Source organism: Rhinoderma darwinii, chromosome 3 (genome assembly GCF_050947455.1).
Source record: "Rhinoderma darwinii isolate aRhiDar2 chromosome 3, aRhiDar2.hap1, whole genome shotgun sequence".
Taxonomy (NCBI): domain Eukaryota; kingdom Metazoa; phylum Chordata; class Amphibia; order Anura; family Rhinodermatidae; genus Rhinoderma; species Rhinoderma darwinii.
The window spans coordinates 192,725,181-192,752,303 of record NC_134689.1 but is presented as its reverse complement, the minus strand read 5'-3'; the positions used below and the strand labels follow the sequence as shown (position 1 = coordinate 192,752,303).

Below are 27,123 nucleotides of genomic sequence, written 5' to 3'. Positions count from 1 at the left end.
CACAGGAGACCAACCAGCAAAAAGAAACCTTTTAGCCTGCATCAGGCGCATGAGGAACTCCAGCACCATCTTTAAATTCCAGCACCTTCCATCCTCACCCTCCAAAGGAATCACACGCGGCGGGGCGATCTCCTCCCTCTCACCCAATCGTCGGCCTCCAACGGAGAGTTAAAAAAGATAGAACAGTCGTTATCCACTACCCGCAGCCTTGCAGGATATGCCATAGAATATGGGATATTGAGATCCCTCAGCCGCCTTTTCACCGCCATGAACGTAGCTCTGCGCTTTTGTAGATCAGCCGAGAAATCCGGGAATATGGATATAGCAACGCCATTATACTTAATTCCTTGCAGTCGACGGGCTTGACGTAGGATCATGTCCCATGCCAGCATCGGCCTCGGAGGGGCCCCCGGTGGAGGTGGTCTTGCCGGCACTCTGTGCGCCCTTTCTACTGCAAAGGCCTGCGAATAAGGTGCATCTGGCAGTATCTCTTTCAACCACTTAGATATGAATTCGCCCGGATCTTGGCCCTCCAACTTCTCAGGCATTCCTATTATCCGGATATTATTCCGGCGCAGCCTATTTTCCAAATCATAATTTTTTTGTTTTAATAACTCCGTCATGGATTCCAGATCCGTAATCGCACGTGGCATGGCCGCCGTCCTGTCTTCCACTCCCGACACTCTATCCTCCACATGCGTCACTCGTTCTCTCAAGGCCTGCATATCCTGCCTGATGAGGCCTATATCAATTTTCACCTCCGCCATCTTACCGGTCAGCGAGGTCTTGCATGCTGATATGGCTGCCAGGAGTTTATTCATCACCTCCGTCGGGGTAGGTTCCGGCTCTGTCTCCTCCACCACCATTGAAGAAGATGTCATCCCGCCAGGCGTCTCACTGCCCTTTGAGCGCTGCTGCAGAGAAGCACGGCCGCCATCTTTGGTATCTTCCCGGGCATAGCTCTGTAGCTTTTCCGTGGCCGTTTGACCTCTTGTGGGGCCCATAACTCCACTCTTACCGCCCGACTGCTGCCTGGATCTCCGGGACGTAATGATGAAGGTAAGGAACGATCAGGATATTCACAGGATCAATATAGCACAGGACCACAGCGGAGCTCTCAAGTCATGCGACTGCTCCCGTTGCACGCCAAGCCACACCCCAGGCTGGAGAATCTTGTGTGTCAAATAGAAACTAAATGCTTTTACTAAACACTTTTTTTTTTAATTTATCAAAATCATGTTCTGGAACATTCTGCTGATCTATTTTTAGGTTGTGATTATATATTTTATATTTTTTTCTCTTGACATGATTATGGAGTCCGCTATCTTGCCTGATCTGGTGCAAAAGCGGTTTCAAAGATTTGCTTTACAGTGGACACATTGACCAAGAACTATAAGGGTATGTTCACATGCCCTATTTACGGATGTAATTCAGGCGTTTTTCGTCTGGAATTACGGCCAAAAAACGGCAGCAAACATCTGCCCATTAAATTCAATGGGTCTTACAGTGTTCTGTGCATACGGGCTTTTTTTTTACGCGCCGCTGTCAAAAGACAGCGCGTAAAAAGACGGCCACCTCAAAGAAGTGCATGTCACTTCTTGGGACGTAATTGGAGCAGTTTTTCATGGATTCCATTGAAAAACAGCTCCAATTATGTCCATAATGGACGCCGCGAAAAACGCGTGCACTTGCAAAAACGTCTGAAATTCAGAAGCGGTTTTTGCCTGAAAACAGCTCTGTAATTTGAGACGTATTTTACATTTGCGTGTGAACATACCCCCAAGTCAGTATTGGACCTATTGACTTCTATTTGAGAGTTTTGTAGGCATGCTCTGTGACATGTGCAACGGTTCCTGCGCTTAGAGCGGGAGGAAGGGAAAGTGGAGCTGTCCATCACCTAATGGCACAACCGTGTTGGGTGCCTCTAGCTTTATAATAGAAGAGTTACCCCGTCATTGTAATCTTGCCTGTAATGATATGGAGATGAATGCTAAAAATCATCTCTACAAAACAGGAAGTGTCAGTCTATTGTGCAGCCCAATGGCCAGTGTGAAAACTGTAAGATTTCAGGAAAATAAGAGGAAAAGAAAAGTACCACCAAATTTTTTTTATTTCCGATTTTCATTCCCTTTCATTGATTTTGATTCTCTTTACAGGCTTTGTTTCACTATCTTACTAAAGAGCTCTTTAACCCCTCAATGACCGCCGATACGCCTATTCACGGCGGTCATTAGTGGGCTTTATTCTGATGCGATAGCCTTTTCACGGCGCTGCAGCAGAATAAATAAACAGAGAGAAGCCGTTAAATCAGAGGTAGCTGAAGGCTGAGGGCATCGGTGCTTGAACGAGTGAGATTGAAATTAGTATCGATCTCACCCGTTTCTCTCAGATGCGGCGCTCAATAGCGTGCGCCGCATCGGAGTGATTTTGGAGAGAGGGAGTGAGCTCCCTCTCAGCCCACTGACAGTCGGTGAGAAGATCGCCGAGTATGTGTGTGTCTTAGATGGCAGCCGGGGGACCTAATAAAGGCCCCCAGGTCTGCCTGTAGTGAATGCCTGCTAGGTCATGCCAGAGGCATGGCTTAGCAGATGCCTGTCCGTTTTAAACGGACAGGCAGTAATACACTGCAATGCAGAAGCATTGCAGTGTAATATGTGATCATCCGATCGCTTTTATAGTAAGACTATATACAAAGGAAAAAAAAAAGTTTAAGAAAAAGAAAAAGTTACAAAAAAATAAATAATGAAAAAACCCACTTTTTCCCCTTACAAAATGCTTTACTATTAAAAAACCCAAAATAAAGCAAAAAAGTTACACATATTTGGTATCGCCACGTCCGTAACGACCTGACTATAAAGCTATTACATTATTTAGCCCGCACGGCGAACGCCATAAAAAATAAAATAAAAAAATGGAAAAATTGCTATTTTCTGTGAATCCTGACTTTTATAAAAAGTGATCAAACAGTCGCATCTACTCCAAAATGGTACCAATAAAAACTACAAGTCATCCCGCAAAAAAAAAAGCCCTCATACAACTGCATCGACGGAAAAAAAAAAAAGTTACGGCTCTTCAAATATGGAGACACAAACAAATAATTTTGAAAAAAGTGTTTTTACTGTGTAAGTTGTAAAACATACAAAAATCGATACAAATTTGGTATCGTTGCAATCGTATCAACCCGTTAAAGTTATTGTTATGTAAACCACACGGTAAACGGCGTAGATTTAGGACGCAAAAAAGAGTGGCGAAATTACAGGTTTTTTTCTATCCCCCCCCAAGAAAAAAGTTAATCAAAACAATAATGTGTACTCCAAAATGGTGCTATTAAAAAATACAACTTGTCCCGCAAAAAAACAAGACCTTATACAGCCATGTCGACTCAAAAATAAAAAAAAGTTATAGCTCTTCGAATGTGACGATGGAAAAACGTAAAAAATGGCTTGGTCATTAGGGCCCAGAATGCAAGCAGGGGGAAGGGGTTAAGCCAAGTTCTGACGTAGCAGGAATTTTCCTGCGTTGATTCTGCGGCAAATCCATGTCAAAATCTGTACGTAATGCAAAAGACAAAAGTTAGTCAGCACCAATGGGCAGGGGCAAATCTACTGTGACAGCAATGCAAAGCAAACAATCACAAAGTTGTGGTAGCACTCTGCAAGCTCTAAGATATGTGCAAACATGAATGGAATAAAAATTGATATATTCAATAAGTATAGTGAATATAGCAGTAATGAAAAGTTTTTAGTGCACATTTCGATCAAATTGTGTGTGCCCCCCAGCTATCACAAGGCAACCTCATTTAGATGGGACCATACCCTAAACATAATACTAGTACACCCAGAGATGTAGCAATCTCTCTTGGGCCTAGGCCTACAAAATGAATGCAAGATAGGTAGGAACCAGCTTTATTCTGCTCTAATTAAAACCAGCCTTAGACCAGAGGAAGGAGTGCACAACCAAGATGGAGGCAGTCACCACACCCAGAAGTACAATGAAAAAGGCATGCAGATTTCACACTTTGCATTGCAAACAGTGAAACGCACGGTAAAATTCATACCCTAAAATAGTACATAAAAATTGTAAGAATCATCATAAATGTACCTTACTGTTCAATTTTGTAAGGCACTGATACCATATGATCTAGACCAGGGGTCTCAAACATGCGGGCCGCCTGCAGCCCCTGAGGCTGCCATCTGCGTCCTGCAGGGCACCATAGCTCCCTCGGGAGAGAGCAGGCTGAAGGAGTGCGCCGGCGCTCCTTCATGACATCCCAGAGCAGAACTTATACTAGATCTCTGCTCTGGGACTCCTGCTCTGAGGAAGCCCCCGACATCACTGTCCATGTATGGACAGTAATGTTAGGAGCAGAGCAGGAGTCCCAGTCAGAGCCCTATAAGAGACTCTACTCCGGCTGGGGAAGCCTCGGACAACACCTTCTATATACGGACAGTGATGTCAGGAGCAGAGTTTAACTCCCAGGCAGGGCACTAGTAGCTCTCTGCCCGGGACTCCAGCTCTGAGCTTGCCCCTGACATTACTGTCCATATATGGACAGCGACGTTAAGAGCAGAGCGGGACTCCGGCTCTGGGCTTGCCCCTGAAATCACTGTCCATATATGGACAGTGATTTCGGGAGCAGAGGTGGAGTCCAAGGCAGAGCTATAGCACTCTGCCCGGGACCCCAGCTCTGGGCTTGCCCCTGACATCACTGTCCTTTTATGGACACTGATGTCAGGAGCAGAGCAGGATTCCCAAGAAGAGCGCTACTCGCTCTTGTCCATATACGGACAGTGATGTCAGGGGCTTCCCCAGAGTTCCGGAGACTATACTAGTGCTCTGCTCTGGGGCTGCCTCTGACATCAATTATGGTCGAAGAGGATCCCCTGACGTCACGGTCTATGGACAGTGACGTCAAGGGTTCATCCAGCAGTGTGTGTGTGTTACAGGGAGGTGTGTGTGTGTGTCTGTCACTATCTACAGAGGGCACTGTGGCACCTACGGATGCATGCGGCAGTATCTAGAGGGCACTGCGGCAGTATCTACAGAGGGCACTGCGGCAGTATCTACAGAGGGCACTGCGGCAGTATCTACAGAGGGCACTGCGGCAGTATCTACAGAGGGCACTGCGGCAGTATCTAAAAAGGGGCTGCCCAATCTTGATATTCTTTTGTCTGCCAAACACTGCCAACTGAGCAGCCAGACTGCATTTAGCGACACTTAAACTGGATTGTTAAAATATGCTCGTGGAGTAAACTCGCAAATTTCCATTCGGTTTAAACCTAGCGGTATTATTATAGTAATGTAGTATTGTTATAGTAATGTAGTATCCACTCATGGCATTTGCTCAAATATGATGGATCGGTATGTATCTTATTTATGTATTACTAGATTTTTTTTTTATCACTTCAAAAATGGACAGCCATGACAGTTTTAAAAGGGAGGTTAAGTTGGATCAAAAGTGGGATGGAAATAAAAAAGGGAGAAAAACTAAGGCATCAGTTCAGGATAGAAAGTGACTAAAACAATCATCTTCCACAAAGCCCTTAGATGTTTCAACTATTTGGGAAGCTGTCATTTTTTCTTAAAACAAAAATCTGCAAAAATGAATTGTAAACATCATGTCTGGAAACAATTTAAGGCTATGCTCACACGGAGTATTTTGCCGAGTTTTTTGACGCGGAAACCGCATCGTAAAACTCGTCAAAAACGGCCCGAAAATGCCTCCCATTGATTTCAATGGGAGGCGTCGGCGTCTTTTTCCCACGAGCAGTAAAACTGCCTCGTGGGAAAAAGAAGCGACATGCCCTATCTTCGGGCGTTTCCGCCTCGGTCCTCCCATTGACTTCAATGGGAGGCAGAGAAAGCGTATTTCGCAGTGTTTTATGCCCGCGGCGCTCAATGGCCGCGGGCGAAAAACGGTGCGAAAATCGGCGTGCAGGGAGAGGAAAATCTGCCTCAAACTTCCAAACGGAATTTTGAGGCAGATATTCCTCCTGCAAAATACTCCGTGTGAACATAGCCTAACGGTTTGTCCAGTGCATTACAAATACGCTTCCTTTGTGGAAGTAAAGACAAAACAGAAGTTAAATAAAAAAAAAAAAGGCAGATTTAATCTGACGGTAGTTTAATATATTGTTTCATTCTCTTTCGGACAGTAATGTTTTAATACCGTTTTTGTTTCTAGCTTACGCACCTGGTTGGTTTACAATAATGGGTGTTCATATATAGAATGTTACTTATATGAAGTTCTAGACTTGCAATGACATAAGGACTACTGCAGTTCTGCTAATTCTTAGGCCAGATTCACACGTCAGAGTTGCACACGTGCGGGACCGGTTTTCACTGATCCACATAGACTTGAGTCTATTGAGGGATCCATGAAAACGGAAGAAAATAGGACATGTTCTATTTTTCAATGGACCCTTCATTTGGTCTGTTGAAAAACGGACCCTGTGAACGGCCCCATTGAAATACAGTTGTCCGTGTGGACGTACACGGACGTATACTACGGTTGTCTGAATTGTTCATGGTTATTCTTGCTCTGTGCAGTCATACAGATTTCCAAGCCGTTCAATGACTACCGTAGTTTTGCGACAGCAGATGGCTGCCACTTGCATTAATGTTCTATGCTGGGTTTCAAATTGGTTTGGGGATATGTCATTTATATTGTGATTTGAGTGCTTAAGTGACATTTCACGTTTAGCTTTTTATTACCTCATGGATTATCTCTGAGGTTGACAAGACGCTTTACAGGGTTTTTCTGGGACACATCAATTAACCTTAATGCATCAGACGGTCTAAGATTAAAATATTTTTATATCACATGTAATGGCTTTCTTCATGGCTGGCATTCCAATTCATGTGACTGCTTAGTCGTCTCTGGAACACACCTATGTTGATCATGCACAGTATGATTTGATGCAATTCAATACAAAGCATGTGCCAGTCACTAGAGTTCTGGCAAGCATATTTCTGTATTGTTGTTTGAGATGCTTTGTAACAAGCTCAGCTAAACAGATGGGTCCAGTGAAAAAAATAAATGGTTCCTAGCATAGGAGCTTTTCTAAGTGTGGCGGAAAACCCTTTTGACCTTAAAACGTCGCTATAATCCACTCTTTTCCTGGAGACTATGAGAGAATCCATTACTTAGAGAATGTAAACTGGCTAAGTTAAAAGGGTATATCTTCCTAAAATGTTTAATGAACATCCAAAGCCCTTCACTTTTCCTTTATCTGCAAAGCTATCTAAATTTCTATCCAGCGGTTTATGAGTTATATATTTTTGGTAAACCAGGTTCATAACTATGCCATTACTGATTCCACAGGAACGGTCACTCAGCTCTACTAGATATTTGCTGACTTTCAGTTCAGGGCTGCAGGAGAACCATCTGATAAACTCCCTGGGAGCTTTGCTAGTGATTGTTGAAAATTGTATTCAGCCATTCCCAAGTTATATCTATTTGACATAAGATTTTTTTTTAAGGTAGGGGGTTGGTTTCAGAGCGTCTCTGACTTCTTTGCTTCAGTTACAGGCTCCTTGCTCATAGATTTAAATTACATTGAAAAATGAAAATAAGGAAGAATGTCTCTCGTCTGTTCTGCATTTGCATATGACATGTTCAACCTGCGAGAACAAGCATTAAGTACTAGTCACACCAACTGATGATATTTCACAAGCCACACTAGTGAAAATTCAACATCTATTATCCACCTCTTTATTCACTTACTTTGCCTTAATAAAGAGCCAGGAAAAGGAGAGTGAGCAGACAAGAAATACTTAAGAATTATTTTATTGGCAGCAGGACAAATACAAGGCTTACCAATTAAATTTTTTTTTTTACATTACCTCCCAGACAGTCAACAAAACATAACTGGTAGGCATAACTGTGCCCGGCCACCCTGTAAAGGCACCCGCTAATAAAGCTGGCAAAGACCCTCTCCGTCTGAGGAGTAAACTTTTACCTGATAAGTGAATTTGTTTTACATGGAGCTCCCCTTCTATTATCATTATAAACTTAATTGTAACATGCAGAAAATCACACTAAAAAGCAGCATTTCACATTCATGGGAAATATTTATGCAGCTGTAAATTTACACGCCGTGCTGTATCATGATATAGCAATGCATATAAATAATCTTCACCCCCACTGTTTACGCAAGATGTCAAAACCACCTCTGAACGCCCACACGTCACCGTGCTCGTGACAGTCTATCATTGCTAGAGATTGGAAGGAAGGAAGTAGAGATGTTTTTGGGATTTTGCTCCACAGTAAATCTCACCAATTTAAGAATTCAGAATAATGCGCTAGCCAGGCAGGTCATCATTGGAGGAAGTGGTTACTACAATCAGTGTCATTTATTTAGTAGTAGTTAAGAACAGATATATATTCCTATAGGTGAATCCACCTTCTATACATATTAACCCATAGAGCAGTTTACCTTCGTGTCCCAGCATAACAAAATCTAAACTGATTTTATATGGAAGAGAAGATTACTTTTACAGTTCTAATTTGAAGGAGAATAAATCGGGGTGGTGGGGAGTTGTGCAATTATTATTGATGTAGCATGACTAATACAGACAACCCAATAAATTGTAATAACCCTCCTGAATGCATTCAGGTCATGATCAGTAATGTTGACAAGTGTGGCTGTATGTTAACCACAGATGCTCCTTAAAAAGGTCTGCTCAGTCAATGTCCATCTGCACTAAAAGCCTCTATAGGAATAAACTCAGCGGCTCAACCTGCACACTTAGTAGTTGCCAGACTGGTGGGGAATTAATCAACCTTGCAAAAGGCCCAAAATTCGCAATTTGCATTGAAAATGGCGACTTTTGCATCCCCACCACTTTTTAAAAGGGGGCGTAGCTTACAAAAATTGGGCACAGCCTTTTTGGGTTAACCAATTTATCACATTTTATGCCAGCTCCTAGCTAACGTAGATTCCAATCTGTGGGGCGTAGCAAGGTAGAGGCCCGTGCCAGGACAGGTGAATATAATCTATTGTTCTCGGTTATCAGACATGGAACAGCTGATAATCAGAAGACCATAAATACCCCTTCACTAGACAGAAAAGGTAATGGGGACACAATGTTCCCCATACCTTGCCCCCCCCCCAATTCGGACTACTCCCCCATAAGACATTAAATAAGAAAATGATACTTACCTCATCGCTTCTCTTGCCCCCTCTTACATCATACTGATGCCTGGCAGCATCAGGACATTGCAGGTGATGCAGCACTGATGACGTGGAGCGCTGCATTGCATATGAGGCCTGGATGCTGCTCGGCGCCAGGACATTGTATGAGCCGTAGCATGCAGAGGGGACCTGGAGGAGTGTTGATGTGAGTAGAATTTTCTTATTTTAAGGCAATTTGGGGTAAAGGAGAATGGATGGTGCACAGCTGTGGTTGTGCCATAACTGTGCCTCTCGAGCAGCGGAAAGATGCTACAGATTTACTTAGAGGTGTGCGCCTCCTAATAAATCTGTTGCACCTTACTCCAGCGGAGCAAATAGCTGTAGACTGGCGTATAAAAACTCCATTCTTAGTAAACCTGCCCCACTGATTTTATGTATATATAAATTAGACCCTGATCAGTGTTCAAACCAAGTTGCCAGATACTGGCCTGTAGATGGCTATGGAAATAAATAAAACCAAAACGTCAAGTATTCTGATAAGAGCCTGGAAGAGAAGGACAAATATCTAAAGCTCATCAACTGATATTTATACATGAGATATCCAGATAACAGGACATTCAGAAAAATCACATGCTGTTGTGCTTGTCTGTCGCATTATAAAAATGGGAAATTTTAATTGAAAATATTATTTCCAGAAGTGATGGGTTTATGGCAGCAGTTATGGGCTTGGACAATGATGATATTTTCAGGAGCCTCTTGTCTTTGGTCAACAGAAGCCTTTCATGTTGCAAAAGCCAATAGTGTAATAGTCTCTTGTGAGTCTCTTGTGACTCTTTACTGTTCAATTTCCAGATTATCAATTTTGATATCAGGTGGCTTAAAGCTAACCACTTCTTCATAGGTAATCTCTGGTGAAAAACAAATAAAACCATATTCAATTTCAATAAATTAATACAATGAGCAACTTCTATTAAAACATTTTTTAAGCAGTATGCATAAAAAAAAAAACCATGTCACTGGCCCACAGTGATAGCCGTGATAATTTCTGCTATAAAGCAAACAGCGCGTGCCTTCGCTTTGGGGGCCTTCGACATTTTACATTTACATTTTTCGCCTGTCAAGAAATTCTATCTTTTGCCGCTGCTTAAAGGGATTGTCTCCAGACAGCCTATTTTTAAACGGAAGAGAACCGTGCAAACATCTGATTGCTGTGGGTCCGTCTCCTGAAACTCCCGATAACCCAAAGGATATTACTGAGAAAAGGTGAAGCCAGCTTCACATTTTTCCTGTAGCAGCAGCTTCAGGGGACAGGTAATATTGAACAGCACCCATTCAAATGAATGACCAACTATGTAAACACATGAGCGGGCCGAGTCCACAATAGCAAAAGCGTTTTGGTTTTTTTAGCAGCTCTCCCTGGTGTCCCCTCTGACATCTAAATGCCTTAACTGGGCATATTGAAAGGAGTGGTCTTCTTGGGACAAATATTTAATTGGGTTACTCGTGTGGGCCTTGTGTATCATTGATCATATCTATGACTGTAGAATTAAAGAATTCAACGAGTACTTGTTAAAAGCATCTTATGGTATGGTTGTGGTGTATGGTAAAATGGTCAATATCACAGATCCCCACCCTTCTATAAATTAACCACTTAAAAACCACCCATACGTGTGATTACGGCAGCTGTTAAGGGGGCTTTATGCTGAAGCCCTGTAAAATCACGGTGCCGCAGAATAGCGGCTGCAGGTTGGGTGCCCGGCTGTCAAAGACAGTGGACCTAGTGTAGAAAGCAAAAATGTATTTTTTACAGTTTTTGCCTTCTTGATCTGTGTATACACAGCACTTAGTGTATACAATAGTCTGCAGCAGCATTGCTGCCTCTACTGGTCCCAACGATCACGTGATGGACAATTGACAGGTGTCAGTATGACAGCCCCAGTTACAGGGGACATAAACGGTGTAAAAAAAATCAATAAAAAAAAATCACATCTTTAAAATTATTTTCTGACCTTGTCGTTTCTGGTTTGCTGCTTTCAAAAGGAACAATGAATGGTTATGTATGGGATGAGCAATTGTCAATACAATCGTATGTCCCCATACATTTCCATCATGTTGGCAGCACATCTCCCCGTTCACACAGGAGATGTGCTGCAGACAACGATAATATTTTGTGCTGCATAAAAGCTTTGATCAGTCGGTGAACGATCGAGTGCTTGTTGATCGGCTGATCGTTGCCCTGTTTACATAGGGCAATGATCGGAAGCAAGCGTTCATATGAGTGTTCATTGGCCCGTATAGAGTTTCCTCTTTGTTTGCAAAGATCTAGTGGTGTATTAAATACTAAAAATACAGTATTTCTCCTACTACTACCACCATCGCTAAGGCTGCACATTTTGGATTCTCTCTGGCATTTTTTCAATGTTTTAGGTAATTATCTACGGTGTTTTGGTGCACTTTATATATAACAGTAATTGTATTGTATGACATTGGCCATCACATTTGTCATTTGTACTATGGCGTATCTCATTATTGTATTGCTTGTGAAACTCAAAATTTGGATGAGGAAAAAATAAATAAATAAATAAAAAAAGGAACTCTTTTCTTTCAATTTTTTTTATATTCATTATAGACTAAAAGCCCAATAATTCTGAAAATACAAATACTATAGGTTTAAAAATAGTAAAAATAAAATAAAATTCTGAGCCATATTTGCCACTCTTAAAAATCCATTTGATAGCATAAAAACATTTAAGTTTTAACCGTTTAATCTGCACGAGTGAAAATTCCCTAAAAAGTGTCTAACCCCGTAATACCGCACATATTTTTCTACTTAATGAACAATCGGTGCACTCTACCAGCATCCCGACGTGAAGAGAGATAAGGCAACCTCCTTCTCCTGAATCTGGTCAATGCTGGTGTTCCGGTACAGGTAAAGAGGTTTTTCCTTAGGTGATCTTCTAGTGATTTACGGTCAGATAAAGCTTAAAGAGACACAGTGCAATACATCCAGGCCACCATAAAATACTCATATCCAAGTTTATTAATACTCCCAAACAAGGTAGAAAATGAGGTACCATTACTAGATTAAAAAATAAATTTATATAGATCAGCCAGAATATTAAAACCACCTGCCTAATATTGTGTAGTTCCCCCTCTTGCCACCAAAACATCTGACCCCTCGAGGCATGGACTCCACAAGACCTCTGAAGATGTCCTGTAGTATCTAGCACCAAGATCCTTTAAAGGGTAACTAAACTTTCAAAAAACTTCTAACATGTCACAGTGACATACCAGATTAGTTTTTGATCAGCTTTTCCCGGTCAGCCGAGAAATTGGTGTACGCTCTCAATAGAAAGTCTATGAACCTGTATACCAATTAATCAGCTTTCAAAGAAAAGTCAATAAGAAACAAAGCAGTTCAGCTCTCACCCGAGCACTTCTGCAGCCTTGTTTTAGCAATCGGTGGGGGTCTCAGTGCTCGGACCCCCACCGATCAAAACTTCTGACATGTCACTATGACACGTCAGAAGTTTTTTGAAAGTTTAGTTACCCGTGAAGATCTGTAAATTTGTGGGGCCTCCATAGATCAGACTTGTTTTTCCAACACATCCTACAGATGATCAATCGGATTGTGATTTTGGAAGCCAAATAAACACCTTGAATCCTTTGTCATGTTCCTCAAACCATTCCTGAACACATTTTTGCAGTGTGGCAGTGCACATTATCCTGATGAAAGAGATAATTGCCATTAGGGAACACTGTTACCATGAAAAAAAACTTACTTTTTCTGCAATAATGTTTAGGTAGGAGGTAGGTATCAAAGTATCATCTACTGATCATCATAGTATCATCATGCAAAGACCAAAAGTTGCCTTCTTCCAATAGTGCATCCTGGTGGCACCTCTTTCCCAGATAAGCGATGCACACGTACCTTACCCTGCCATCCATATGATGTAAAAGCAAACCTGATTCATCAGACCAGGCCACCTTCTTCTATTGCTCCATAATCCAATTCTGATACTCACTTGTCCATTGTAGGCACTTTTGGTTGTGGACAGGGTTCAACATGGGCACCAGTTCTGTAGCTACGCAGCCCCAAACACAGCAAGCTGTGATGCACTGTGTGTTCTGACACCTTTCTATCAGTCAGCAGTAACTTGCAATTGGCACTACAGTACTTTTTCTTTATAAATCGGACCAGATGGGCAAGCCTTCGCTCCCCACGAGAGTTAGGGTATGTGCACACACACTAATTACGTCCGTAAGTGACGGACGTATTTCGGCCTCAAGTACCGGACCGAACACAGTGCAGGGAGCCGGGCTCCTAGCATCATAGTTATGTACGATGCTAGGAGTCCCTGCCTCGCTGCAGGACAACTGTCCCGTACTGAAAACATGATTACAGTACGGGACAGTTGTCCTGCAGCGAGGCAGGTACTCCTAGCATTGTACATAAGTATGATGCTAGGAGCCCGGCTCCCTGCAGTGTGTTCGGTCCGGTACTTGCGGCCGAAATACGTCCGTCAATTACGGACGTAATTAGTGTGTGTGCACATACCCTTAATGAGCTTTGGGTGCCAACGACTGTGATGCCGGTTCACTGGTTGCCCATCCTTGGACCACTTTTGGTAGGAACTTAACACTGCATACCAGGAACATCCCACAAGACCTGCCGATTTGGAGATGTGCTGACCCAGTTGTCTCAATTTGGCCTTTGTGAAAGTTACTCAGATCCTTACGCTTGCCCATCAACTTCAAAAACCGACTGCTCACTTGCTGACCAATATATCCCCACCCCTTGACAGGTGCCACTATCATGAGATATTCAATATAAGTCACTCTGTTATATAAATTAATGTGCGTCATGTAGAGGGTCATTCCCCGGAAGGAGCCGTTGAAGGCGAAACTAGAGTTTGTTGTTCGAACTCCACGTGGACTTTTTATCTGATTTTTATTTGCGATTTTGTACACCTTGTGTATAACCTGGTTTGTATCAATAAACCCAAAATTTAGTATTTTATAATGGCCTAGATGTATTGCACTGTCTCTTTATGATAGTGAATTGCTAAGAGATCACTGAGGAAAAAACATTTTTATATGTTCGTGGCACGCCGAGATTGACACGTATTCAACAGATTCAGGAGAAAAGATAGCCTCTACTCTAAATGTCGGGACACTGGTATAGCACACCGATTGTATAGTTTATACATATGCATGTTGGGGAAACTGGACATTTTCTTGCTGCTCCCAGTATGCGTTCAACCGTGATTGAGGACGGATTATTATTATTATTATTTTTTTTTTTAAAACCTCACCCTTGACTGCCAGGGTTACAGATAGACATTACAGAGTTTAAATAAAAATGAACACCAATATTTATAAGTACAGGAAGTGACACGAATATGTAGGCTTTAACCCCTTAATGACCGGGCCTGAAAAGACCTTAATGACCAGCTAAATTTTTCTGTTTTTGCCTCTCTGCGCTTCAGCAGCCATAACTTTTTTATTTTTTCATTGACGTGGCTGTATGAGGCCTTGTTTTATGGGAGAGAAATAGTATTTTTTTTCCCCCACAGTTTGGGGGTAAAAAAAAAAAAATTCACGGCGTCAATATAGGAAAAAGCGATTCTCGGAATAGTTTTTTTGGTTTCATTTTTATCCCGTTCATGTTTCACGCTAAATAACCCATTAGATTAATTCTTCAGGTTATTACGGTCGTGTAGATATTCAATATGTGTAGGTTTTTTGTTTTTATTTAGTGTAGGGGCAATAAAATGTATTTAATGCAAAATAAAGACTCTTTTTGGGACTTTTTTAAAATTTATTTATTTGTTTTGTTACTTTTTATTTTTTAATCCCATCAAGGGATAACTTTATTTGTAACTTTATTTTTTACTTGTAATGTATTAGCATACTTCTGTACGCTAATACATTACACTGTGTCACTATGACACAGGCTGCTGATTCTGCAGCACAGTGTGCCCGAACAGCAGGCAAACGGAACAGACGGCCCTGGGGTCCTTTGTAGGTCCCCAGTGCTGACTGCAGAGGGATTCCCCATTGTTTGATCGCATCACTGGAATCCCGGTGATGCTATCAAAGAGGGGAATTCCCTTTGATCTTGCCGCGGTCACGGACCGCAGTAATCAAAGAGTTAAACAGCTGGGGTCCGAATGTTTGCCGACCCCAGCTGTGTTTAGGAGGCTGCTCTAAGATCAGGAGCTGTTAGTTACAGCTCCTGCTTAGAGGATGAGTGCTCTCACGAGCGCTCATCAGCCTGATCTACAGCGACGCCAAAAGACGTCTCTGTAGACTAAGCACCCGCACCGCCTGACGTCAAAAGACAGTGGGCGGTCGGGAAGGAGTTAAATACGCACACTTATGCATTCTGCATACACACATACAAGCCGGTACCTTTCCATTCATCAATTGTGCGTTCCTTATTCTCTGTAGATTCATCATAGGGTTCAGCCTCAGGCTCATCTTCTGGATCATGATACTGCTCAAAGTAAGGATGTGCAAGGGCTTCAGTGGCTGCGATTCGTTTATCACTGTCTAAAATCAGCATCCGCTTCAGCAGATCAATTGCTAAAAAGATAAGACATATTTTGTCAAAATCCTGCTGCCTTTTACAGAGACAAGATGACTTGCACTACTTTCCATGCACACTGAAAACGAAAAATGATAAATTTGCTATTTTCTGTGATCCATAAAGTAGCAGGCCGATGACAGTTGGTCTGGTATCATTTAGAGCAGTGTTTCCCAAACAGTAGGTCACAACTCCCTGGGGGAGTCGTGTGAAGACCTGACCGATGGCCAAAGGCACGCTGAGATAGTGGCACCTAGGGCTGGTCCCCCAGTGATGGAATTTCCCAGTTTCAACTGTATCTGTGTCCTCAGGACACAGATACAGTTGAATCGAATGCTGGAGCAGGGAGTTGATAGCTCCTTGCTCCAGCTATCACTATGTAATGACGGATGTAAGAGTCTCAGTACAGACAGCCGCGATATAGTGACGTCATTGCGCCTGTCTGCCGAGCCACACACTGCACAGGCCAGAAGAGCAGAGGGATCTCCTCCACTCATTGTGGGAACAGGGATAGGTAATTATTTTATTATTAGGCACTATGGGGGCATTATACTGGGTATGGGTGGCAGCTATGGTGCAAAATATACTGTATGGGGGCAGCTATAGGGGGCATTAACAGGTGTGGGGCAGCTATAGGGGCATTATCCTGTGTGGGGCAGCTATAGGGGCAATTATCCTGTGTGGGGCAGCTATAGGGTAATTATCCTGTGTGGGGCAGCTATAGGGTAATTATCCTGTGTGGGGCAGCTATAGGGTAATTATCCTGTGTGGGGCAGCTATAGGGTAATTATCCTGTGTGGGGCAGCTATAGGGTAATTATCCTGTGTGGGGCAGCTATAGGGTAATTATCCTGTGCGGGGCAGCTATAGGGTAATTATCCTGTGCGGGGCAGCTATAGGGTAATTATCCTGTGCGGGGCAGCTATAGGGGAATTATCCTGTGCGGGGCAGCTATAGGGGAATTATCCTGTGCGGGGCAGCTATAGGGGAATTATCCTGTGCGGGGCAGCTATAGGGGAATTATCCTGTGCGGGGCAGCTATAGGGGAATTATCCTGTGCGGGGCAGCTATAGGGGAATTATCCTGTGCGGGGCAGCTATAGGGGAATTATCCTGTGCGGGGCAGCTATAGGGGAATTATCCTGTGCGGGGCAGCTATAGGGGAATTATCCTGTGCGGGGCAGCTATAGGGGAATTATCCTGTGCGGGGCAGCTATAGGGGAATTATCCTGTGCGGGGCAGCTATAGGGGAATTATCCTGTGCGGGGCAGCTATAGGGGAATTATCCTGTGCGGGGCAGCTATAGGGGAATTATCCTGTGCGGGGCAGCTATAGGGGAATTATCCTGTGCGGGGCAGCTATAGGGGAATTATCCTGTGCGGGGCAGCTATAGGGGAATTATCCTGTGCGGGGCAGCTACAGGGGAATTATCCTGTGCGGGGCAGCTACAGGGGAATTATCCTGTGCGGGGCAGCTACAGGGGAATTATCCTGTGCGGGGCAGCTACAGGGGAATTATCCTGTGCGGGGCAGCTACAGGGGAATTATCCTGTGCGGGGCAGCTACAGGGGAATTATCCTGTGCGGGGCAGCTATAGGGGCATTATCCTGTGCGGGGCAGCTATAGGGGCATTATCCTGTGCGGGGCAGCTATAGGGGCATTATCCTGTGCGGGGCAGCTATAGGGGCATTATCCTGTGCGGGGCAGCTATAGGGGCATTATCCTGTGTGGGGCAGCTATAGGGGCATTATCCTGTGCGGGGCAGCTATAGGGGCATTATCCTGTGCGGGGCAGCTATAGGGGCATTATCCTGTGTGGGGCAGCTATAGGGGCATTATCCTGTGTGGGGCAGCTATAGGGGCATTATCCTGTGTGGGGCAGCTATAGGGGCATTATCCTGTGTGGGGCAGCTATAGGGGCATTATCCTGTGTGGGGCAGCTATAGGGGCATTATCCTGTGTGGGGCAGCTATAGTAGGGGCATTAACCTGTGTGGGGGCAGCTATAGGTGCATTAACCTGTGTGGGGGCATTATACTGTTTCGCCCAATCAGATGCATTTCACGTCCCTTGTGCTAAACCCCTAGCTACGCCTCTGATGGCCACTGATGGACGGGTTGGGTCACATAACCCACGATCAGCGGCCATAGTCGGGCTGCACAATAGCAGGATACCTTGAGCCTGCCCCCTCCCGCACAATTATCATTGTTTTTGTTGTTGTAGGGACTTATTTTTCGAATGGAGCTACGTACCGGCATCTACTTACAAATTATGTATGGTAGTGGGGGGTCCCAAACAAAGGTCTTAGCGGGTGTACCGGCCTCAGAAAGTTTGTGAACCACTGATTTAGAGGAATCAAATGTAATTCAAATTTCTCAGATACCCATTAATTTTAATGGAGAATGACTATATCTGTACATCTACCTGCTGGTTTTATAATATTAATTATGTTTTTTTAAATGGCAACAATTATTATACGCTATATAACATAATTATGGTGTTCCCCACGCCAAATATAACAGTTACAGAATATTGCAGAAGAATAGGTTCATACCTAGAGGGTTGGCACCACGAAATACCTCATTCAGATCCTGTTGCGGCATGTGTGGCAAGGATTCAATATACCTCCTGGCCTAGTTATACATAATAAAATTACACACAACTTGTAATACATGAAGGAGTTATAACAACTACAATTTGAGACATGAGTCTTGAGCAGAAACATGTTTGTTGTCGTTCTTCCTGTAATACTTCTCCATGCTTCTTTTGCCTGCTGTATTTTTAAGCAGCAACCATAGAAAGTCACTAAATTATCACTTGGTGGTTTTTCCGCATTTGAACTGAAAAGCCAAACCCAAGAAAGAAACATGGCAACAGAACTCCTATCCAACTTCCGTTCAAACAAACATTGTGGCTACCGAAGCCTTTTTCAATCATTTAATAAGCTTTAATAAAAGAAACCTTACATCACTCTAATAAAGACGCGCGTGTTTTAACAAAAACAGTTTGTGCGCTTTTGCCGTGTTTCTTTCTCAGTGGTTTAAAGAATCGTTACATGTATCTGATGGTCATTCCATCAGTAAAATCATCATAATATGCTGCCATTTTCAAAAGCACGTTAGATCACATGAAATGTAAATGACGGATGAGTGACATTTATGATAAAGATGTTTTTTTTAGTATGCATATTTTGATCAACAATAAACAATACTTTTATGGTTTCGTGCTTTCACGTTTGAGCATGCATATATCGCACATGTAAACGTAGAGAACTCACATGTTCGGATGAAATTTTCATAAGAAACTCAGAATTAGGTGTGCCTACAACTTCCATTATTCTCTTCAACTGGTCAATATCTGAAGTTATTTAGGAAAATTTGATGTAAACAGTCAAAAACTTGACATTCATATTATAACAAAATAGGATTCTGTTTATTGGCTCTAAGATTAAACATATAACATTATGGGTACCAGTTTCATACAACTAAAGCTGTCCATTTACAACTAGTTCCTTGGTGTGCATTGCATTTATGTGTACATGCACACGCCGATAGCAGCAGTTGCGAATCATTTACTATCGACCATATAGTCCTAGGATGAGTGACACTGATCCTTCCAGTGTCTGGGCTGCAATGAATTTTCAACAAAAAAAAATAAAAATGAAATAACTTTTTCCCAAATAACCTAGTAAAATGTGCCTGTGAATGACTGTTCTGATAGACACATTACACAGGGCACGGATAAGGGGTTTCTTTTTAATGTTATTATGACCATTCATATATTAACCCCTTAATGACCGCCGATACGCCTTTTTACGGCGGTCATTAGTGGGCTTTATTCTAGAGCGCCGCCAAACTACGTCGCTGCTGTAGAATAAAGTAAACAGAGCAGGGAGCCGTGAAATCTCCCTGCTCTCAGCTGCCAGAAGCAGCTGAGGGCTGGGGGCGTCGATCTCACCTGTTTAACCCCTCAGATGCGGTGCACAATAGCGAGCACCGCATCTGAATGGTTTTGGAGAGAGGGAGGGAGCTCCCTCTCATCTCACTGACACCCGGCGATAAAATCGCCGAGTGTCTGTGTCTTCTATGGCAGCCGGGGGTCTAATAAAGGCCCCCAGGTCTGCCTGGAGCGAATGCCTGCTAGATCATGCCGCAGGCATGACCTAGCAGATGCCTGTCCGTTTTAAACGGACAGGCAGTAATACACTGCAATACAAAAGTATTGCAGTGTATTATAATAGCGATCGGAGGATAGTGAAGTCCCCTAGTGGGACTAGTAAAAAAGTAAAAAAAGTTTAATAAAAAGTTAATAAAAAAAAAAAGTGAAAAAAAAAAAAATGAAAAACCCAGCTTTTCCCCTTACAAAATGCTTTACTATTAAAAAAAACTACAATAAAGCAAAAAAGTTACACATATTTGGTATCGCCGCGTCCGTAACGACCCCGACTATAAAGCTGTTACATTATTTAACCCGCACTGTGAACGCCGTAAAAAATAAAATAAAAAACAATGGAAAAATTGCTGTTTTCTGTTAATCCTGACTTAAAAAAAATGTGATAGAAAGTGATCAAAGAGTCGCATCTACTCTCAAATGGTACCAATAAAAACTGCAAGTCGTCCCGCAAAAAACAAGACCTTATACAGCTATGCCGACGCAAAAATAAAAAAGTTACAGCTCTTCGAATGTGACAATGGAAAAATCTAAAAAATGGCTTGGACATTAGGGCCCAGAATGCCAGCAGGGGGAAGGGGTTAATGACACTTTGAGCATCGGACTGGCCCACTGTAGGACCAGTGGATTCTCCGGTGGGCCTGCCCATCCTAATGAAATAAAAAAAACTTTGCCTTGGGTCTCGTTCCACTCTAGCAAATGAGGAAGCAGGACTAAAGGGGGTTTTACACTGGGCGATTATCGGGCAGACAAGCGTTCATAGATAATTGCCCTGTGTAAACAGGGCAGTGATTAGCAGATGAATGAGCAAACATCTGCTTATCGTATAGTTTTAAAAAAGTTAAAGTTTACACAGGGAGATGTGCTGCCGACAGCGATAATAACGAATGGGGACGAGCGATTGGAATAACGACCACTCGTCCCCATCCATAGCTCCGTGTGACAGGAGTAAATGAGTGCCGATCAACGTTGTCTCGTTGATTGGCGCTCGCTGCACCGGCTAATTATCAGCCGGTGTAAGAGGGCCTTAAAGGCCCAGCCCACCAGCAATGTGTCTTCTGAAGGACATGTTGTTGACTTGGACTTCAACTGCCCAGATCTCAATCCAACCGAGCATCTGTATAATCTTATCTATAGCAGCCCCACCTCACAACTTACAAGACTTAGAGGATCTGCTAACCTTTTGGGGCTAGATAGCGCAGGACACCTTCAGAGTTCTTGTGGAGTCTATGACTTGAGGGGCAAGAGTTGTTTTAATGACACAATTATAGGCAGGTGGTTTTAAGGTTAGGGCTGAACAATCTATATATATGTGTGTGTGTGTAATATAGTGTTTTATGTGTTCGGTTAGCAGTAATATTTCTATGTACAGTATATTGCAGCATTGTTTATATATAAAGTTTATAACAATTAGTTATATGTACAATTTAGGCTCTGTCCCCATCTCCATGAGGGGCGCCGTCACAGACTGTCGTATTTGCTAGAAATAATTGCGCTGTATGCGAAACAAACAACACCATTCTAAGTCATTTTGGTCCATGGGACCAGTGGGGTCTATCATACAAAAGATTGGGCAATGCGTTGTGGTTTCCGTTATAGACGGATGTAAATGTAAAGATATAGTAGCTGCATTTTTTTTGTCTGTACATTGTCATACTGCATTATTTCTGCACTGCTCAAATATGCCAACAGGTAATTGGAGCGTTCCTGTATGAGAGCTGTGACTGGTGTATACATTGCTATTCTGTGGAATTTACAATTTTTTAAAAAAATATTTGGGCATTGTGAAAGGAAAGCGGCGCTTCAGGATGCATCAAGAACAGCTCGAGTTACGTCAATGATCATTAAAAATGAAACATGCATTGTTTTTGTAGATTATTGTTTCTATATATTTGATATGGACTTTGACCACGTTTGGTAACACCCAGGCATTACCATGTTATGGCTGGTGAGGCCTCATAGAAAAAGCATGAGAAGTCCTGGTATAGATGGAAGATGGGCTCTCAGAATCAATTCTTCTGGTGGCCCTATGTACTCGTCAGACATTGGTACCTTTCTACAAGTTTCTAACATCACTAATCCAAGGGGGCATTTTATCACATTTGCTAATAACACTGAAACAGCTTTAAATCTAGAAGGTAAAGTTGAACTGCAATAGAAGGATACAGTCATTCCCTGGAAAGAGAGCTTTGCCTTTCAACAGCTCCGCCATAATGCATCCAACTGACCAAATATCAACTGCAAAAAACAAACAAAAAAATTGAAGCACAAACAATGAAACAAGTTGTTAAGCAAGAATAATAAAAAAAAAAAGGTTACAGGATTTGATAGGTCACTAATTCACTGAGAAAATTAGACAGCAAATGATACAAAAATTCCAACAGATGAAAAGAAGGGATTTTCCAATGAATGACCTTTAGGACCTCTTGTGAAAGTGACATCTGTAGAGGTCTGGCAGATGGGTGCTCCACTGATCATAAGAATGGGGGGGGGGGGGGGCCCACATACAGTAGTCCTTTTGATGGAGAATGTGTAGCAGCCACTGTATTGTTATTGGTAAAGGCGGGGTACCCAGCTCTGCCAATATTACTTTTGTGACATATTTGTTTGACATATTAAAGTGAATTGCTATAAAACCACTTTAGAAACCATAGAAAAACGGATTTTGAACATTATGACCAGGTTGTTTTTTGTATTTTTTTTATTTCCCCAAAGGATCATATTTTATTAACTTTTTTTTGGCTAGATGACTTATTCTCTTTAGTAAAAGTGAAAGTTTTTAGGACAGAGATTGAGATATTTTCAGATTATTTTGATGTAAACTTAAACATTTGAAAAAAAAACTAAAATTGCAACAATTATGCAATTATTTTTTTTTATACTATCCACCAAATGTTTAAAGTAAATTGATAAATTATTCTATGGCTAGTAATTATACCAGATATGTGTATATTACTTCTTGTTCTAGGGCCAGAGTAATTTTGGGCTAAATGACCAAAGCTATTTTGAAACTGGTTCTCTGGGACAATAACATCGAATCGTCCGTACTGTTGGCTGTGCCTAGTATTGCAGCTCGCCCTATTCACTTGAAGAAAATATGGCTATGGCCTGATTCAGACGAACGTGGCGTTTTTGCGCACGCAAAACACGCAGCGTTTTGCCTGCGCAAAAGCCACTTGACAGCTCCGTGTGTCATCAGTGTATGATGCGCGGCTGCGTGGTTTTCATTCATCGTTTTGACAGCTGGTGCGCGAAACAGCCAGTTTGCACGGAAGTGCTTCCGTGCGGCATGCGTGGTTTTCCCACACCCATTGACTTCAATGGGTGCGTGATGCGTGAAAAACGCCGAGATATTGAACATGTCGCGCTTTTTACGCAGCGGACAAACGCTGCGCAAAAAGCACGGACTGTCTGTACTGCCCCATATACTTCTATTGGTCCATGCGAGCAGCGTGAAAACCACGCGGCCTGCACGGACGCAATTCACGTTCGTGTGAATCGGCCCTAAATGTGAGAGATGCACTTGCTTCTAAGTTTTGTTGGCCCAAGTGCTGTGCTAGTATGAGCATTTGGGTGGACATGCATGTTCAAGCGCCATACCCCCTTAACCATTAGAATTAAGAGGTTAAAACAATTACTACTTTTTTGGGGGTCTTTAATATTACAAAAGCTTGATCTCAAAAGTAATCCAAAAGATTTGGTAAACATTTTTCCACTACCTGTTTGGTTGTAGTGCATCCAGTTTAACATTATCTCTGGAGCTCGATACCATCTGGTTGCCACATATCCAGTCATTTCATCATCTGTCTGTCTTGCCAGCCCAAAATCTAAAATCTGCAGAAAGAAGCAAAGCACCATTAGCTGTATGTGGGTAACATCATTAACCATATAGATTTCTACAGGAAGCAGCATTTGAGGTTTTTTTTAGTTTAAAGAGGCTCTGTCACCACATTATAAGTGGCCTATCTTCTACATAATGTGATCGGCGCTGTAATGTAGATCACAGCAGTGTTGTTTATTTAGAAAAACTATCAATTTGATAATGACCTATATTAGATTTATGCGAATGACTTTCTTAATAGACAACTGGGCGTGTTGTTACTTTTTGTCCAAGTGGGCATTGTACAGAGGAGTGTATGGCGCTGACCAATCAGCGTCATACACTTCTCTCCATTCATGTAATCAGCACATAGTGAACAACGCAGGATCACTATGTGTGGTCACATACTCACACATTAACGTTACTGAAGTGTCTTGACAGTGAATAGACATCACCTCCAGCCAGGACAGAATGTCTATTCACAATCCTGACACTTCGGTAACGTTTGTGTGGGACTTACAGCACAGCAAGCGTAATCTCGCGAGATCACGCTATAAATGACAGTTTACAGCGAGATTACGCTGTGCTGTAAGTCCCACACAAACGTTACCGAAGTGTCAGGATTGTGAATAGACGTTCCGTCCTGGCTGGAGGTGATGTCTATTCAGTGTCAAGACACTTCGGTAATGTTAATGTGTGAGTATAAGACAGCACATCGTGAACAACGCAGGATCACCATGTGCTGATTACATGAATGGAGAGAAGTGTATGACGCTGAATGGTCAGCGTCATACACTTCTTTACAACGCCCACTTTGACAAAAAGTAAAAACACGCCCAGTTGTCTAGTAAGAAAGTAATTAGCATAAATCTAAAATAGGTCATAACTCTGTCAAAAATGATCGTTTTTCTAAATAAAAAACACTGCTGTAATCTACATTACAGCGCCGATCACATTATGTAGAAGATAGGGCACTTATAATGTGGTGACAGAGCCTCTTTAAGTGGACAACTGCCAAAAAGTAGCATACGCACCCTTAATTCACAATCTTCATTTACAGCTAAATTGCTGGGTTTCAAGTCCTACAATAAAGAAAAAAAAATACAGCTATAAATATATTATTAAGAGGGTAATATTACAATGACAAATTGTAAGAGGCTTGGTGTCTAAAGGTATGTTCCCACGGGACGGATACGCTGCGTAGAAGTACGCTACTACAGATAGGCCGGTTTTCCTTTCCCACTAGTGTTTAGAAAGGAAGTCCAGTTTACTTACCAACTGGGCAAACCAGCAGTCATTTCTATTACCATTAATACCTATACCAATCCAGAGCCCAAAAATCATAATCGTTGTCCACATATATCAATAGATAGAGAGCATACCTATAGACTTATACGTGAACATATTCGTATCAACATCAAATAAAGAATAGTACACAGTTTGTACCATACAAAAGTTGAATTGTTTATTATAAATTAAACATTTAATGTGGTGGTAATAAGGGGACCACAGTGGAGATATATAGATTCAGATTATATAAATATATATATATATAATCTAAATATCTATCTATCTATATAAATAAATATGGAAGAAATCCCACAGGCCGCCAATGGTTCAAAAAAGCGTGTCGTTTTATTCGTTGTCGTTTCCGTCCTGCTATAGGACCTTTTTCAAGCATAGGTCCTATAGCAGGACGGAAATGTTGCAGCTGTTGACTGAATAAAACGACACGCTTTTTTGAACCATTGGAGTGCTGTGGGATTTCTTCTACTTATTGCTCACAATCCATGGATCTGGATTACCTGCTTGCACCCATTACCGTGGTGGAATTTGACACAGAGTGATATATATATATATATATATATATATATATATATAGACTCAAGTAAGAATCTAAAGCAGATAGCAACTAGTGCGCTGCATTGCTGTCCCCCTACACACACACTCAAGACCGCCACATGAAGTTAGTCCAGTTTACTTACCAACTGGGCAAGCCAGCAGTCATTTCTATTACCATGCTGACCTGTGTGGTTGATCAGTAAAGGGAAATCAAAGATGTACAGCTATAAAGATTACTTACTCTGTGGATGATTCCAGCCGAGTGGATATACTGTGAAAACAAAATCGATAACAACTGCATCAACTCTCATAATCTGAGATTCTGTTTTATTATTACTATTTTTTTACATTTTCTTAATTTCCATATCGCTACCGAAATAAAATACTGAAATATTCCCATTTTTACTACCTTGGACTACTTGGTGGCACAATAGTTCAGCAGCTGGTACAGTACAGTTACCAAGTGCTACTTGAAAGGCAGACGAGTACTTCATCGTATGGGTGGGAGTTATTTTAAAAGAAACATTTCAATTACATTTGCTGACGTGCATATGCTTGCTGTTAATCTCAAGGAATATATGAATATCTCTACACATATAGGAAGGGAAATTCTTAACTTTTCTATGCCAGTAGAAAATTTGCAAATACATCAGAAGTCGCAATTTGCTGCATTTACGCCACCCATGCCACTTTTAATAAATGTGGGTGGTGCTTAGCAAACGGGGTGTGGTCTGCTGTGGCCCGACAAATTTACTATAATTGACATCATAAACTGGTGTAAATTATAGCGGAGATCTACGACAGCTTGCAGCTGGCCTGGATTTCCCTTTCACGGACAGTCAGAGATGCCTCGTATTCAATAGGAGGTCTCTCTTAATAAATTAGGTGCATCTCACTTCAGTGATCTTGATATTCAGATTACCATATAAAACGCCAGTCTTAATAAATCTTCCAGTGTTTTGGTTGGTGGCATTCTTTCAAAAAGTAGCATACTCTAGATATGCAGCTTTCTTCACTGACTAGGCTATGTTCACACCTGCTTCAGTGTGTTCCTTTGTTCTGCTCTGTGAGAGTAGCAGAACAAGGGGATAACGGAAGCAACAGTTCCGTTGCACAATTGCGCTATGGTCTCCGGTAATCTTGGCCGGATCTGCGAAGGAGGCCCCTAATGGAGCCTTCAACGCAGATGTGAACGAGGGCTTAAATGGGTTTTATAGACCTTAAAATCTCTACAAAAAAACACAAATCATTTAAAAGACGCAACCAAACGCCTTACAAATTGGCTTAAGGTCAGTTGACAACGAGTTTCTTGGCGACAATTTTCATGCGGAAACCGCGTTGGAATCAGCGGCCAAAATTGTCCCCATTGATTTCAATAGGAAGCAGATGCTGGGTTTTTTCCTGGGCGGCTTTTGGCTGCTCACGCAAAAATGCAGCATGCTCTATCTTCGAGAGGTTTCCGCCTCTGACCTTCCATTGAAATTAATGGGAGGCAGTAAAAACCTGCGGCACTCATTTGTAGCGTTTTTTTTTGCAGCGTTTTTTGCATTAGCTTCAAGAACTTAAAAAA

General features: G+C 42.2%; 1 protein-coding gene across 2 annotated transcripts in view; it reads right to left on the bottom strand.

Annotated features, from left to right (window-relative positions):
* Positions 1 to 7,773: 7,773 nt before the first annotated feature.
* The window catches only part of MAPK11 (mitogen-activated protein kinase 11), a 52,756-nt gene continuing 33,406 nt past the window's right edge, over positions 7,774 to 27,123 (bottom strand). For both annotated transcript variants that reach the window (XM_075857186.1, XM_075857187.1), the window contains 8 exons: positions 25,795 to 25,824; positions 24,746 to 24,793; positions 23,611 to 23,725; positions 22,058 to 22,129; positions 18,999 to 19,078; positions 18,276 to 18,354; positions 15,552 to 15,725; positions 7,774 to 10,045 (listed from right to left, as the gene is read on the bottom strand). In XM_075857186.1, coding sequence (XP_075713301.1) covers positions 9,972 to 10,045; positions 15,552 to 15,725; positions 18,276 to 18,354; positions 18,999 to 19,078; positions 22,058 to 22,129; positions 23,611 to 23,725; positions 24,746 to 24,793; positions 25,795 to 25,824 — 672 coding nt within the window. In that variant the 3' untranslated portion in view covers positions 7,774 to 9,971. The remainder of the gene's footprint in view (positions 10,046 to 15,551; positions 15,726 to 18,275; positions 18,355 to 18,998; positions 19,079 to 22,057; positions 22,130 to 23,610; positions 23,726 to 24,745; positions 24,794 to 25,794; positions 25,825 to 27,123) is intronic.